The sequence below is a fragment of the Empidonax traillii genome, unplaced genomic scaffold (assembly GCF_003031625.1).
Source record: "Empidonax traillii isolate 1590-97213 ecotype Southwest subspecies unplaced genomic scaffold, ASM303162v1 scaffold20:size5563877, whole genome shotgun sequence".
Classification (NCBI taxonomy): domain Eukaryota; kingdom Metazoa; phylum Chordata; class Aves; order Passeriformes; family Tyrannidae; genus Empidonax; species Empidonax traillii.
The window spans coordinates 1,454,256-1,469,469 of record NW_020955213.1 but is presented as its reverse complement, the minus strand read 5'-3'; the positions used below and the strand labels follow the sequence as shown (position 1 = coordinate 1,469,469).

The window sequence follows — 15,214 nt, the reverse complement described above, 5'->3', positions numbered from 1 at the left end:
GAAACAACCAATTATTGCTTTCTTAACATAAAGGAGAGGGATTCAGTTTTTATAGCTCACAATACTTAGAAGTTTTTCTTTTGTTTGTGCTTTTTGTGATTTAATTTTTAACTTTTTCTTAGGGATGGCATAGAATTTGCTTTTAAGGAGCCTAATCCACAAGGTGAGAGCCACCCACCATTAAATTTGGCATTTCTTGATATCCTGAGTGAGTTCTCCTCCAAACTTCTCAGACAAGACAAAAGAACAGTGTAAGTATTTTTGAAATATTCTTGATATTTGCAATGATAACCACAAAAGGCATGCATCAGAATAAATATTTATTGTATTCACCTCAGTGGAATCAAATATAATCACAGAGGGTAAATTGTATTTATCCTTGTTGTTTTCATTTTATGGTGGATGAACAGAAATAATATTGTGGATTTGTTTTTGTCAGGCCTTTTTGTTAACTACACGAGGAGCAAGGGGTGTTAATTTTAGTAGTTAACTATCTTGACATGTTAACTCTTGTTACAGATATTTTGCATCTTTGTAATTATTTTTTCCTTTTCAAGGTATGTTTACTTGGAGAAGTTCATGACCTTTCAGATGTCTCTACGAAGAGAAGATGTGTGGCTTCCTCTCATGTCCTACAGAAACTCTTTACTAGCTGGTGGGGATGATGACACTATGTCAGTGATTAGTGGTATTAGTAGTCGAGGATCTACAGTAAGAAATAAGAAGACAAAACCAGCAACAGGCAAGCGGAAAGTACCTGAAGGTAGAACTTTTCTCATCTTTAAAATTTACTAGAGTAGATATTCATATAAAGTATACATGTTGTTCTCTGTTTGTTAACTTGAGTGTACGGGAATGCTCTAATGTGTTTTTCTTAAAACAGTTCTGTGCATGTCTGTGTCCTAGTGGGAAAGCTGTTCATTTGAAGAGTCTGAATAACATAACACATGAAATAAGGGAATATTCACAAAAGGAAATAAGGGAACTGCACTGTGTTAAGTCACAGAATAGAAAAGTATATTAAATGCTCCAGCCAGTGATTATAAATCCAGGCCTTTTGAGGCACATGTGAAACTTTGTGGTAAAAAGTAAAGCAATCTGTTCTCAGTAAGCAGAAAGTACATGCATGTAACTTGTGTTTAAACATTCAGTTTTAGAGTAGCTTGAGAAAAACTTTACTGGTGTTCTTACCACGTTTCCTTCCAGCTGAAGAAAGCAGCAGTAGTGACAGTATGTGGCTGAACAGGGAGCAGTCGATGCACACACCAGTCATGATGCAGACGCCTCAGCTGACTTCCACAATAATGAGGGAGCCCAAGAGATTGCGACCCGACGAGAATTACATGGGTGTCTATCCTATGCAGCCTGAGCACCACCAAGCTCCCCTTGATTACAAGTACGTAGATGAGTAGGTCTGCTTTGTGTTAGTGTTCATACACAAAACAAGTACATGTTTAAAATAGAATAATGGTCTTTTTAAGCACGCAAGTAACGTGGATGTTGGCTCAAAGGCAACAGGAAGAAGCCGCGCGACAACAGCAGGAGAGGGCAGCGATGAACTACGTCAAGCTGAGAAGCAACTTGCAACACGCCATGTGAGTGAGAGTAAAATGTTCCTTCAGTGGCTTGGGGAGGTTTATTAAATGCAGTGTTACACCTGTGTCTTTTAAGAGGGATATACATGTTCTTGAGGTCTTGACTAGTTTTTTTTTTCTGTGTCCTGAAATTTTAAGTTGTCTTAAACAAAGCAGTTGTAAATGAACCTGGCATTTCTTGCTTTATTTTTGATCTGATTCCAGAAAAAATAGTGAGCCTTGTCATAAAGGGAACTGGTTGTTGAGCAGTGTTATCTGTAGCAGATAGATGCAATCAATACATGTAAAATATCATCTTTAGGTATTTCTAACTCCAGAATCATATTTAGAAATAGAGCACTACAGACAAGTTTTTAAATAGGTGTTCAGTGTGTGGAGCAGAAAGTTACTCATCAGCTTACATCTGCTATTTCTGTTGCTTAATGCACAAGTATTCCTTTAAAAGAAGCTGCTGTCTTCAGCATTTCTATGATTGGTACAGACTTTGTCTGACCTAAACTGACACCAAAGTTGAGAGGAGACCTGTAGTACCAGTTTTTGTAGAATTTCCCAACCCAGACACACCAAATGCTTCCCAAGTCCTCCATATTGTGGATGAAGATGAACACAAGCTTATGTTTTTAAACAAGTGTTGTCCTTCAGAGGCCATACGTTCTTACTAGAGTATCCCTTACTTCATTATGAGTCATCATATGTGCATTTTGACAAGCATGTTAATAAAAGTATGTTCCAGAACTCGTTTAGCTGAGGGGGGAGGACCAGGTTTAGAAGTTCTCTGCTTTCCTACGGACTATGTGGATTTACAAAAAAAAAAAAAAGTACAAGTTTTAAACTAAAACCATGGATAATACATATTGAGGAGCTTTGCATCTTTCCCTAATTACTTTTGATTGTTCTATTACCTGTACTTCATGTAATATAATTTCAGTGGTGGCTTTTTTAATACAGTGACACTAGTTAGTGAAATTAGAATGACTCTTTACTTTTCCCATAAGGTTTGATGTTGCATCTGGAAGTTGTGAGGAAGGAGGATGAAGGACGGTGTGGGAATATTTGTAATGGTTTTACACATCTACTTTATTGCAAAGACATTTTTCCTTGCCTTATCACAAACCAGAAAAAAATTTAAGTGGCAAAACTTAGGTTCTTTCTCACTTGAGCATTAGGTGCAAAATTAGGTGTGGTTTAGATCTGCTTATCAATTCTCACAGGAACAGTTGTATCAGAATCCCCATGTAGCAATGTACCATAGTTAACCAAGTTATCTTTGTTAGCCATTCTTCCACACTCTATTAGTATCTTCTAGCTGGTTAAATGCCAGCTTTCTTTAATAGTAGTTATGCATTTTTTTTAATTACTTAATTCCATTGGATAAAACAGAAATTATCATTTGTTGGCAGTTCCTTGCTGAGCATTAGCCTTTTAAATATTCCGATAAAACTTAAACTTCATTTAGTGCTACACAGAATGCTTTTTCTTTTCACTTCAGTCGACGTGGCACGAGTCTAATGGAAGATGATGAGGAGCCAATTGTTGAAGATGTGATGATGTCATCAGAAGGGAGGATTGAAGATCTTAATGAAGGCATGGATTTCGACACCATGGACATAGACCTAGTAAGAGATTTAGTTATGTTTTTAGTGGACTTGAGATTTGTATTTCTGCTTTAAAGTAAGATATTTGAATCAAATTTTCCTTCGGGGGAAACAGAAAAATCCTTCTTGTTTCTCTCTGCATTGTTAAAGGGCTGTGCTACTGTCAGTAATTCTTACTACGCTGCAAAAGTTCTGGTTTTCTTGTGAAATTACAGTTAACCTGTTTGTTTGTTTGCTTTCCAAAGCCACCATCAAAGAACAGGAGAGAAAGAACGGAACTAAAACCAGATTTCTTTGACCCCGCTTCAATCATGGATGAATCGGTAGGTTAACTTATGTAAGGGAAAGTAATGTCAACTCAGTCTTAAGGTTACCATACTCTCTTACTTCAGATTTTAAGTGGAAAGAATGCAATCTTCAAGTTGTCTTCATTAGCTTATTTTGGCAGACTGGTACAGTCAGAGAAATATTTTGTGCTGTAATTCAGCTTCATAAATTCTAAGGTAGTCAGTGTTCTTTGCAAGTTTATAGGATTTTTGTTCTTAATATTTATATGTAGCTCTGTAAAAATTAAAAGCCTTTGAGTCAGAGGAGAAAACAAATCTGGTATGGAACAGACCCTCACAGAGGTTGATAGCAAAGAGCATTAAAAAAAAAAAAAAAAAAAGAATTGTGCACACAGAATATAAAAGGCAAATTTCCTGTTGTGCTGAGCTTAGTTCAGTGACTGTTGTCATTACCAGTTGTCAGCTTTGGATGGTTTGAGTTTTGTGGGTTTTGTGGTTGGGATTTTTCCTTTTTTTTTTTTTTTTTTTTTTTTTTTTTTTTTTTTTTTTTTTTTTTTTTTTTTTTTTTTTTTTTTTTTTTTTTTTTTTTTTTTTTTTTTTTCCATTTTTTTTAATTGGCATATTTACTTTTGTGCATAAGTAAGATAATGAAGAAAATGGAGATAATACAGATACCTATTTATAGAGATGAGAGGTATTTTTTTCTTTCTATACAAAGTTTTAGGTCCAAAACATCCGAAGTCTGTAGTTTCTGCTTGCAGTTGCCCTTTTATCCGACTTGATAAATCTGCAGTCTCTATTCTCTTTTAAAAATCTGCATGAGGGATTCCTTCTGTCTTGAACCACTTGTAATGTATGCAGCCATTTTTGACCTTGTGTAGCTGGTACAAAATTACACTGGAAATAACAAGCTGCAGCAAGCCAGCAGAGGACAGTCCAACAAGGCTTCCTGGGAATCTTGGACAGCTTGGTGGAATTTGGAAGACGGTTATGTATTTTTTTACAGTATTGTTGCAGCGTGAACATGTTCTTGTTTATGGGAGAAAGAAATCCTAAATACTGTTCTAAATGGAAATCCATATATTTTGTACCAGTAAGCCTTTGCTTCAGTAATAATGAATCAGTTAGGTCGTGCGTCTGGCTGTCGTGTGTTCTGTTCCTCAAGCAACACCAAGAAAGTATCTCACTTTTTCTGACTTAAAATAGTTCTTCCCTTCCCTTTCTCCATTTTTTTTCTTTTTTTTTTTGATGAAATAATTGTCGGTCACTTTTTAGCCTGACAGTGCTGAATATTTGGCCTTCTACGGGTACATTTCGTTGCTTTCAGAGACCTTTTAGCCTCTCGGCTCTGTCAGAGCGGCTCTAACAGGTTCCCGGCCCTGCCTGCAGTTCCCGGGCGCGGCCACGCGGGGGCAGGCGGGGGCAGCGCAGCGCCCGCAGCCTCTCCGTGTTCGACGGGAAAGAGCCAATTTCGGAAATGAGGGGAAAAATAAATAACAAAACCTTCTCAGAATAAAGTTAACTTGCTTCGTTCTCGCAGCTTCAGAGTTGCTGCACTTGTTTTTAATAGACCCAGGCGCAATAAAGCGGTTTAATTTTTTTCAGATGCACATGGTATATGATGAAAATTTCAGTCTGTCTGCTCATGTTTTGATGTGCTCGGTTATTGCCGGCACCAGAGGCAGCTCTGTCTGTGTGCTACAGTGTATGGTGCATCTAAAGTGAATTTAATTGAAAAAAAACAGTAAGAATTGGTTTGTAAACAGATAAATGTGAACAGCAGTGTTAAGGTTCAGGTAAATTAAGTCCTTAGTGGCTCTTTCTGGTTTTGTCAAGTCTGTAAGAGCTAGGACAGTCACAAAATCTGGATATTCTGGGTTTTTTTGGATGGGGTTTTTTTTTGATGTATCAGTGCTGATATCTACTTCCTCTCACGAGGGAAGTGGAAACTGATTCTTTGTTTCAGGAAAGCTTTTTCTTTCCTTAGTCACACAGTCTCCCAAAGGACAGTTGTTTGATTTTACCTGATGATTGTTTGATTTTTTTCTTTTTCACTGTCTTCCTGACAGAGTGGCTACTTTTGATGGGAAGTGTTCAGTTTGTGTCCTGGTTGGCTGCAGTGAGGTGACCTGTGGTTTCCATAGTCACAGATGCAGCAGCAACTGGTGTATGGGGTGTTTTGTCCCAGGTTTAGTCTCTGGAAATGACACACTTGATTTCTGGTTAAGGCCAATAGAATGTCATTGTCAAAGAAGTCTGAGTTAGGCAACTAACTAAAAATTCTCTTGCAATCATGACCTAAAATAATTAAAACACAGGCGTTGTCATATTCCTACTGGATCTGATGAATTTGAAGTGCGAGTAAAATATTTCTAATTAATGAGGAGTCCTTTTCATATTATTACCTAAATCAGAAGTGTGGTGAATCTGGTTTGGAAGAAAAATAAACTTATAATGCCTTAACATATCTTGAAGTGTCTTAATCTTAAAACCTTTACTAATTTCTTTGTTTTTTTTTGTTAAATGTGTAGTAGACTAAAAATTGACACCATTTCTAACTTTTTTTTTAGGTTCTTGGGGTGTCAATGTTTTAATACCAGAACAGCAAATAAATCAGTGGTGAAGTCATTTTCTAAGTGGAAGAGGAAGTTTTTCAATACAAAATTGTGGTAGATACAGTGAAATTCTGAACAGATTTTTCTCTAAGGAGAATGACATGCTTTCAAGATCAAGTGCATTGAAGGGGCAGTTTTGTTTGCCTGAAAACAAAAATAAAAAAGAAATGTAAAGGACAAGTAAACAATTTGAGGATAAGCTACACTTTTTGTTGGGAAAAAAAATCAATATTTTATTTATGTGCTATCAGTTTATTTCCGGATCATAAGAAGTATTCCCTCTGAGTTTTAATCTAACAGTCTGAGAGGTGTTTGGTACAGATTTGAGCCCCTCTCGATACATTTGCTGGCTGTACTAAATAATCATAAGCTCTGCTGGATTGCTGTTCACATCCATGAACTGAAACAGTAGATGGATTGGTTTTCTTACAGTGATAGAACCAGAAGAGTTGTCAGTATTTTCAATTAAACGCAAACTTCAGCAACAGAAGGTTTGTATTAATTCATCATGGAAAAAAAAAATACATAAAGCAGAACTTTAACAGCTTTTTAATCTAAAACACACTTTTATTCCAAAAGCTTCATGTTAGCCTTCTCAGAAAGGTCCATAGACTATGAGCTACCAGAACGTACCAGATCTCACTCATGCTTGCCCATTACCAACCCTGAAAGTTTGCTTGTCCTTTAAGAAAAATGTAATGTTGTGAAATTCCTTCCAGTAGTGCCACTGTATTTTGTCTCCAAATAAAAGAAGCTTATTGTAGTATGTTTGCAGAAAAATTCTAAACAAAAATTATACAGCTTATTAGAGTGTGGGAATAGGGATCTAAATTTTAAATAAAATTATATATATATATAAATTGGTGCTGATTTTATAATTGCGCAGTTTGTTTAGTTTTTTCTTACTTTTAAATTCCAACTTAAAATTATGAGGTTTCAGAAATATATTGAAAGTTTAACAATGTTTAAAAATAGAAGAGCATGAGAATTCATGCTTTAAAAATGATTTTTAAATTTGTATTTTATATTGTTTTATCTATCTGTCTTTGCAAGCAGTCTTCAGGTTAAAGATACTTCTAACAGGTTACAGTACATTTCCTCTGTATGTAAATTAGATTGGATAATAGAAATTCATAAACAACCCATAATATTCTTTGAAAGCTAAGCTTTAAACTTCGTTTTGTGTCCATTCACAAATAAATTAAATTTGGTCTAAAACAGAAAGTGGATTTATGCCATTTTGACATCGACTCATTTTGCAAGGCTTAGGCAGCTAGACATCATTTTAAAGGAAATATTAACTTATATTACATATGTATATTTTTTGTCAGTTGTCTCTCAGTTCTTGAGGTATATTATTTTAATCATTCCATGCCTTAATACGCTTGCAATACAAGAATCTCCCCAAATGGGTGAATACAAAAAAAGGCTTCCTGTTTTTAGACTCAGAAATTAAACATTCGGCTGTGGTAGCCAAAAACCATAGATTATCTAAAGGATCATGATAAAATATAATTATTTTACTAAGTCATGGGGTAACAACAAACTCAAAACTAGATCTGCCTAACTCATTTTACATAAATAAATACTCTCATGTCTAAAAGTACTGCCTATATTGTTTTTCACACCACTGCATTTAATAGAACTGCTGAGAGGACTGTATATATGATTTTAAACCTAAGTTGATTTTTCTTACTCTTGAAGGAGTGTTTCTTTGTGAAAGCAGTTCTTACAGCTTTGTTTTCAACCAGCTAAAAATGTTTTATATATTTACCTTAACCTGTTGTCCTCCACATTCTATTGTCCTAATTGTACTGTTTTCTGATTTGTATTTATGTCTTGAGACAGTAACTTTTTGAATAAAAATAAACCTACAGTATGTTGTATGTTTGATCTTTTTAAATCGGGGTTATGGGAGGACAGTGAAGAAAGGGGTATGAGTAATGCAAATGTTATGTTTATAGAAATCAAAATCTTTTTCCATGTCTTTTAAGTGTTTGTCTCAGAGTTGGGATAATGTATGAAAAACTGCACTGTTTTATATTTGTAATAAATTGTACAAGTTTTTAAAATGTGAATAAAGCACTAATTGGGTAATAATTTAAAGCAGAAAAGTTAATGCAATCATGATTGTTTTAAATATGCTTTAATTTGAGATAAACTTGTTAAAAGAATTAGTGTAAATACAGAGTGAGCTTTTCAAGAGGTTAGTACCTGCAAATAAAATTTTTAAAATTTGTATAGAACTTTTACATGCCAAGAAATCAGTGGTTAATTATTTTTGTGTTACGTTTTTTAAAGGTGTATCAATAGCCTTTCTGTTGGTTTCTTTTTCCTATTAACTTTTATCTGACATTACTCAGAATGCTTTTGATTCAGACATTGGAGATGCTGTACAGAGTCCAGTGGAAATACCACTAAACGTGTATGTGACTTTCCAGCCCTTAAATTTATCATACACCTGGGAAACATTCTGAGCTTAATTGGCAAGACAGCAAGGAAATGAGGGGAAAACCCTAAACATCTCTTCCCATTCCCTTCTCCTCAACTACTGAGCACCTCTGGCTGGGTGTTGAAAACTCCTTTCTGGTACAAGACTTTTTAAAGCAGTAATTTTAAAATCTTCGAGATAATACTTCTAATCCTTGCTAATGTAACTTTGGATGTTTTGGGTTGCTTTTTTAATTTTTTTTTTCAGTTGTTACTATTGCAAATGTTCATTCCTGTCTCTAAATCCTGCTGTAAGTTCAATAGTATCTTGTGGAAAATTGTTTTAGTAGGTCTAAGTTTATAATGCAAGAAAAATACCTTCACTATACAATGTAAAGTCTGTTCTAGTTATACCATTTTGGTACAAAAGCCTGTAAATGAAAGAAATTTGGGTTTTGAAGAGAGATGTGATAAAATGTAGAAAACAGCAAGCAATTTTAGAGAAAGTAAAGCCTCTCCTCTGGTTTAGCAGAGAGGCCACAGAGAAGGTATTGACCCAGAATGAATTTCAAAGGAATAGTCTTCACATATTCTGTAAAAAGTATTTCTTGATATTAAACAACCAAAGACAATATGTAAGAAGTTAGTGATTGCTGTTGTTTGTTTGTGTGGGGTTTTTTCTCCTTTGGTTGGTGTGGTGCTGATTCCTGCAGCTCCTTGGAGCTCATAAATCCCCATCTCCCCTCATCTCTGTATAACTGAAAATCTGCCTCTTTAGAATCTGCCCCTCTCTAGTTTCCCCGTAGTTCACAAATACACTTTTTCTACCACAGAATTTCAGATACCAATTCAATAATTTCCTACCCATAATGATTTTTTTTGAACTGCTTTGATTCACAACATTTTACTGCTTTTTAACCGATGGATGCGTGACTTTTTTATAGGCTAAAGAATATCAAGAGTGTGTTCATTCTTTGAAACATTTGTCAGAATTGCCAGTTTGTGCTTCAGCATTCTGATAAAAACACAACTTGGTTCTTTAAAAATGTATTCATTCCTACTTAAGTGCTTTAATACTCTTTAATGAATTTGTTTGGCAGTTATGCCATGGCCTCAGTTTTCATTATCCTGAGTAATTTCTGGTACTGAGATTGTTTAATTTCATGTGTATTTGTTGGCACCCAAAAGGGATCATATTTTTGATGGAGGTGGACGATGACACATGTTCAGGAAAAAAGGTAATGTAGGACAATACTCTTCTGTAATGATAATTTTATTTTAAAGGTAGCAATTCAGTGTGAATGGTGCCTGTCATTTTCCTCAGCTGTCCTTCTCTCCTATATCCTTCCTTCATGTTGCTGAGCTTTCTTGAATCTGTTTCTTTGATTAAATCTTAATTTTCATTTTTCTTTAAAGTTTTAACAGCTAGACTTTGAGTCATTACAGATTTTGTAAACGAGTGCCTTCCAGCTAGAGATGCAGTTGCTGCTTTTTGTTGTGGTATTTTGTAGCTACTGTCAGATTTTATGGATGTAAATCATAGTGGCAGCGCAGTGGTGAGAAGCTATAGCTGTGCCCAGAAAAATGATCCAAAGCATGTTGAAGTGGTTGGATGGCTGGCTGACAGAAAACTTCCCCATCCTTCCAGAGAATATCAACAGTTCTTTTAATTTCGTTGTGCTTCCCAAAGCTGATTTGTGTAATTTCTGCTGAGCTTTTCTGAGCAGTTTTTTGATGGGAAAATAAGAGGAAAGGTCATTATACTTTGTCAATATTAACTGTTTTTTTCTGAAGAAAAAACTGCAATTACCAGTGTAGAACTGAAATTTGTGTTTGGCCGATAACAGCTTGAATTCTGCACTTTTAGAAAAGGTGTCTAAAAGCACCTAATACAGTAAAATATAACAAATCCTCTGGGGGCCTAGAACATCTCAAATTAGGAAGGTAGTAGTTGGTAGTTGTTAAAGCACTGAAGTAATACAACAAGGCTTGGGAGAATGGATTAATTAGTTTGAAGGCAGTTCTTTGTTGAGGTGGGTGGTGACAGGTGAGATCAGTGCAAAAAGCAGCAGGTTGTTCCAAATCTGGTGGGCTTTGGGCATAGCCAGAACGCTCTCTTGGATAAGTGACCAGTGTCCCCTTTATTTCCATTCTTTGAGTGCCTTTGAGAAAGCTTTTGATTTTATTCTTTTCACACACAACTACACCTTTTTTTTTTTTTTTCTTCTTCAGAATATGTACCTTGTTTCTTTCTCAGAAATTTAGCAGGGATGACGTCTTTGTGCTCCTTTAGCCCTTCTCTAAACTGCTCATTCGATACCTTTGACCTTAAACGTTTCTCTGTGTCCCTTTCTCTGCAGATCACCTGTAAGATGTGGCAGCAGTGAGGCCCCTGTTCCTCCTGCCTTGGTGTGAGTGCAGTCATTGTTGGGCTTGGGTTGGCTCAGAGCTGTGGCATCAGTGACAGGGTGTCCTCTCCACCCCTGATCCCTGATTTATGTCCTGGAGTGCTGCTGAGTCCTGTGCTGGCAGCTCCATGGGCAGCCCCTGATTTTGCCTCCCTGAGGCGGTGCCAGGAAACCTCCCGAGCCGCTGCTGCCGTTTGAGCAGCAGTTAAACCACAGTCCTTGAGCGATGTACGTGCCCCTCTCTTATTATTTTAACACACTCTTTTCACAGCCTTATATTCTGTTTTCTTCTGCTGAACTCCACCAAAAGCAGAGAAGCAAACCACATCCACTTGTTTTTCATATCATGCACAAAAGCACTTAAAGATGTGGCACATCTTATATGTAGCCCACTCTTTGTATTGTTCATCTTAAAGCACTGAGCTGTCTTTTTCCACAACTGTTCTCTACGTATCAACTGACAAAACCTGTCTTTCTATTATTTCTGGTGGCAGTTTATAATCTTCTGAATCTTGAAAAACAGATTTTTTTGTGTGTGTTTTTTTTTAACTGAAGGCTTCCATTACAGGCAACAATCAAAGTGCTCTGAGAAACCTAGTGTGGATTAGGGAAGTGGCTTTGTCAGTGAAAACACTATCTTGTCAGTTCTGTCCTGTTTGAGGGACTGATGGTGTCACAGTTTATGGGCTTATTGTGTAAATGCTTGTAATCAGAGAAGCCTACAGATTTAGGCTATCACTCGTTGTCCTTGTTTTTTCTTCCTTGCTCATATCAATGGCTTGTATGTGGTGAAAGCAGCTTGTTGAAGTGCCATGAAGTAAAAGGAACAGATGTTCTATTTAAAGTTGCTTTCATTACAAATTCTTTTGTTTATTTATTTTTTTTAACCTTGCAGTGCTTCATCTTCAACTTCAGACTGACTTTTAGCTGCATAGTTCTCTAGCTGTCCTAGGTTGGATTTGTAGATCTGACAGAAAGAAGGGGTGCCCTGTAGAACAGAGAGACTGCCAAGGATGCAGTTTCAGCTGTTTGTGTTTCCTTTTCCTGGGATTTGTGTCGAGTTAACCAGGCTGTTTGTGTTTGTTCTGGCACACTGCTGATTTGTCACAGATTGTGACAGAGCTGCAGATTTTGTGGATTTAGACAGTTTAGAAGCATTGTCCCTTCACATGCTGTTTCTGTAGTTAACAGATTTAGGTCACTTGATCCATTAGTAAAGTTCAAAAGACATGTCTTTAAGATTTTTCTTAAATCCTTTTCCCACAAGGAAAGTCAGATTTCTTTTTTTTTCTTTTTAAATTTGATTTGCTGTTCATGTCTCATTCATTTACCAGCAGTCAGTCACGTGTGGAGTGGCCCACAGAGCCAGACCACAGCACTCAGTGATGTATAATGAAAACCGTGGTAACTTGGCAGGATGAGTCTTGTGGGTGGTAACGACTCGTGTTCTACAAAACACAAACAGATGACAACACCAGACCTGGTTTGCACAGCGTCACTCACATCTGGAGGACAGGGGGCTCAGACCGGTAACCAGACCAGACCATGTGGTGCCTCCTCAGGCTCTGCTTCCACGTGGTGTGGGATGTGTGGGTGCCCATCTTCTCTCAAAGAGCAATTAATTATTAATTACCATTGCTAATATTACTAAGCTGCCAGTGGCCTTGCCAGTCCTGTAACCCTGGGCCAGCCACATTCTGACTCCACCCAAAAGAAGACCCAAAATGTAACTTTTGCTGGCCGGTTCATTTTGAATTGCTGGGTGTGGCCAGCTCGAGCCAGGCTAACGCGGTCATGTCTCTTCTGTTTGGGGTGTGAGAGAAATAAACCTACTTGATTTTGAGCCAAGGCTTTCAAAGCATTGTATTCTAGGAATAAAAAGATCTGATTAATCAGCATTATGTATGCCTCTTACTCCTGTAGGATTTAGTGGGGCTGAGGACCCTCCTTTACCTGCGTACGTTGAACGGGATGATGATTTTCTGAATTTCAGAACAGTGGTTCTTGTAATGAGAGACTTACCCTGTGCACTTTCAATGCAAAGGAGAGTGTGTTACAGGAATTTGGACTGAATGAGCCTTGCCTTTCAAGTCAGATACATATCATCAGATAATGTGATGTTTGTGGTGCATACGATTACAAAGAATTCTGCTTTCAGAGAATTCTTATTTGGAATTCTGCTGCTGGCAAAGTAAAGCTCAGGTTAGTAGGACCAGGCAGCTCAAATCAGTATGAGATTTTAAAAGTGAGGCCTTGTAGCTCTTGCAAAGTCAAAGCATTAATTCTGTTTTCATTCTAGTGCCAATAGCATTTAAGGGTGAGTCTTCCCTGACTTTGTATGAGAGACAGCTCTGGATAGATAATTTGTGGTAACTTATTCATTGAATTTGGCCTCTTTGATTTGTTCAAACATTGAGTGTTTTTTCAGTTATTCCTGTTTCTGATGCTGCTATCCCTGGTGAAGAGTCACGTATTTTTTTTCTGTCACTCTTCCAAAATACAGGGAGTTTTTCTAGTTATCTTTGGTCCCTATTGTCTTTTTTTAATATATATCATTTTTGGACAGCTGAGGCTTTTTAATGCTATTTCAGTATAGTTCTTGACACCTAACACATTACTGAGTGAAGATAACCTTCATATTGGCAGACAACTTGAGACTTCTGTGACAGCTCCTAGTCTCCAATGAGATTGAGGAAAAGTTGCAAGTAATTTTTTATGACGTCCAAAATGTTGTTAAAGCAACAAGATTATTGTTACTGTATCCAAACCGGACGTAATTTTTAGTAAGATTGTAGAGTCACGGAATGGGAAGGGGGTTCTGTGCGAGTCCCAGCTGAGCTCCCTGAGCCACAATTCTTTGTCTCCATCTCTTGCCCCAGCCGGGAGGAGGCTGATCCCCCGGTGCTGGGGCTGGCCTGTCTGGCAGCCAGCACGTCCTGGTCCCTGCCCTCTCCAAGAACGTCCCGTGCCCTTTGCTGTGACCCTGCAAAGCCTTCGTGGGGCTTTCCCAATTCCTCACACCCCTCTTGGACTGGGGCCCTGCAGCCAAGGTTGTGCTCCAGGCCTGGCCTCGCTGGAGCAGAGGCTGTCACACCTCAGTGTGCTGCCAGGCTGGCTGCCCTGAGAAAGGGAAGATCCTCTCTAATCCACTCAGGCAGGATCAAGCCATTTTTAGATTCCGCTGGTTCTCGGCAGGCATTTCCAGAATTATGAGGCAAATATATTTTACTGTGCATTGTATTAAAAAAATCATTAATCGATACGCTGTTAAATATTCCATGTATGCCTGTTTAGTTGCTCAATCTGCATGAGCATAGGTTTTACTGCATCAGAACAAGAGAGCTGCTCTGGAGAGGTGTCGAACCTCCCTGACCCTGCTGGCAGGCAGCTGGTGTTCTGTCAGGAGTACAGGAGGTCTTGAATGCATTAAGATTGTATCTTTTCCCAATTATTTCCAGTTAACTCTGATATTTGTGTTTAAATTCCACATTCAGCACTGCACAGTAGCAGAGTGCAAAAAGGTGTGGAGTGGCCCATTCCTTCCTTCCATTGGCATAGTCTGGGTGTTCCTTGGGGCTTGCACTGGTCTTGATGCAAATGTTACTGCCCTGCTGGGCTCACAGCTATCCCCCCTTGGGGTGAAGTCTCTTGGGGATTGGGATGTTTTCCCCTTCTCTTTTTTTTTTCCCTCTATCACTTTGTCCCTGCAGATCTTCACAAACTAAATCTCTACAAGAACATACAAGTAAGCAGAGGTGCTCTTGTTGCTTTGCTGTAACAACAAAAATCCTTTTTTCAGAGGAGGGAAAGTCATGCTGAACCACTGGGGAGTAAAGGTAAAATTGGTTAACAAGATGCTTCATAATAGTGGTGAAGAGAACAACCTTTAACTTAAAGGATACTTTGGGGGTTTTGGGGTGAGAGCAGGGCTGAGGCTTCTCCACTGTGTTTTACAAACTTTCTGTGGGGACTTTCTCTCCCCTGTGTCGCTTGGGCCCCAGAGGTTGTCGCAGGGCACTGGGAAGGGAGGTGTGTGTAGGTGTCTGACTGATCCCCAGAGCCTCTTTCCAGTTTGAGGTGCTGAAGGCTCTTCTCGCCCAAGAGCAGCTCAGCAGAGGCTCTGACCTTTCAGCAGGTGGGGGATTACCTCTGTATTAATGAACAACCTGGAATTACTTCTGGAGTTGAAAGGAATTAATTTATTAAAATGGGCTGAGCTCTGTGCCTTATGAAAATATTAACATGTAAGGAAAATATTAAATAACAGGGGCCTCTGATAAAAAT

The 15,214-nt window shown here is 37.9% G+C and overlaps 1 protein-coding gene across 3 annotated transcripts in view; it reads left to right on the top strand.

The window, feature by feature from the left end:
• STAG2 (stromal antigen 2) overlaps positions 1–7,978 on the top strand; it is a 38,322-nt gene extending 30,344 nt beyond the window's left edge. Inside the window, exons 28-34 of one of the 3 annotated variants that reach the window (XM_027898138.1) lie at positions 123–251; positions 558–763; positions 1,207–1,396; positions 1,482–1,595; positions 3,085–3,211; positions 3,436–3,513; positions 6,048–7,978. In XM_027898138.1, coding sequence (XP_027753939.1) covers positions 123–251; positions 558–763; positions 1,207–1,396; positions 1,482–1,595; positions 3,085–3,211; positions 3,436–3,513; positions 6,048–6,071 — 868 coding nt within the window. In that variant the 3' untranslated portion in view covers positions 6,072–7,978. Of the gene's footprint in view, positions 1–122; positions 252–557; positions 764–1,206; positions 1,397–1,481; positions 1,596–3,084; positions 3,212–3,435; positions 3,514–4,195; positions 4,583–6,047 lie in introns of those variants that run through there. The other 2 variants (XM_027898130.1, XM_027898120.1) reach the window with 2 other exon arrangements.
• Positions 7,979–15,214: the final 7,236 nt, after the last annotated feature.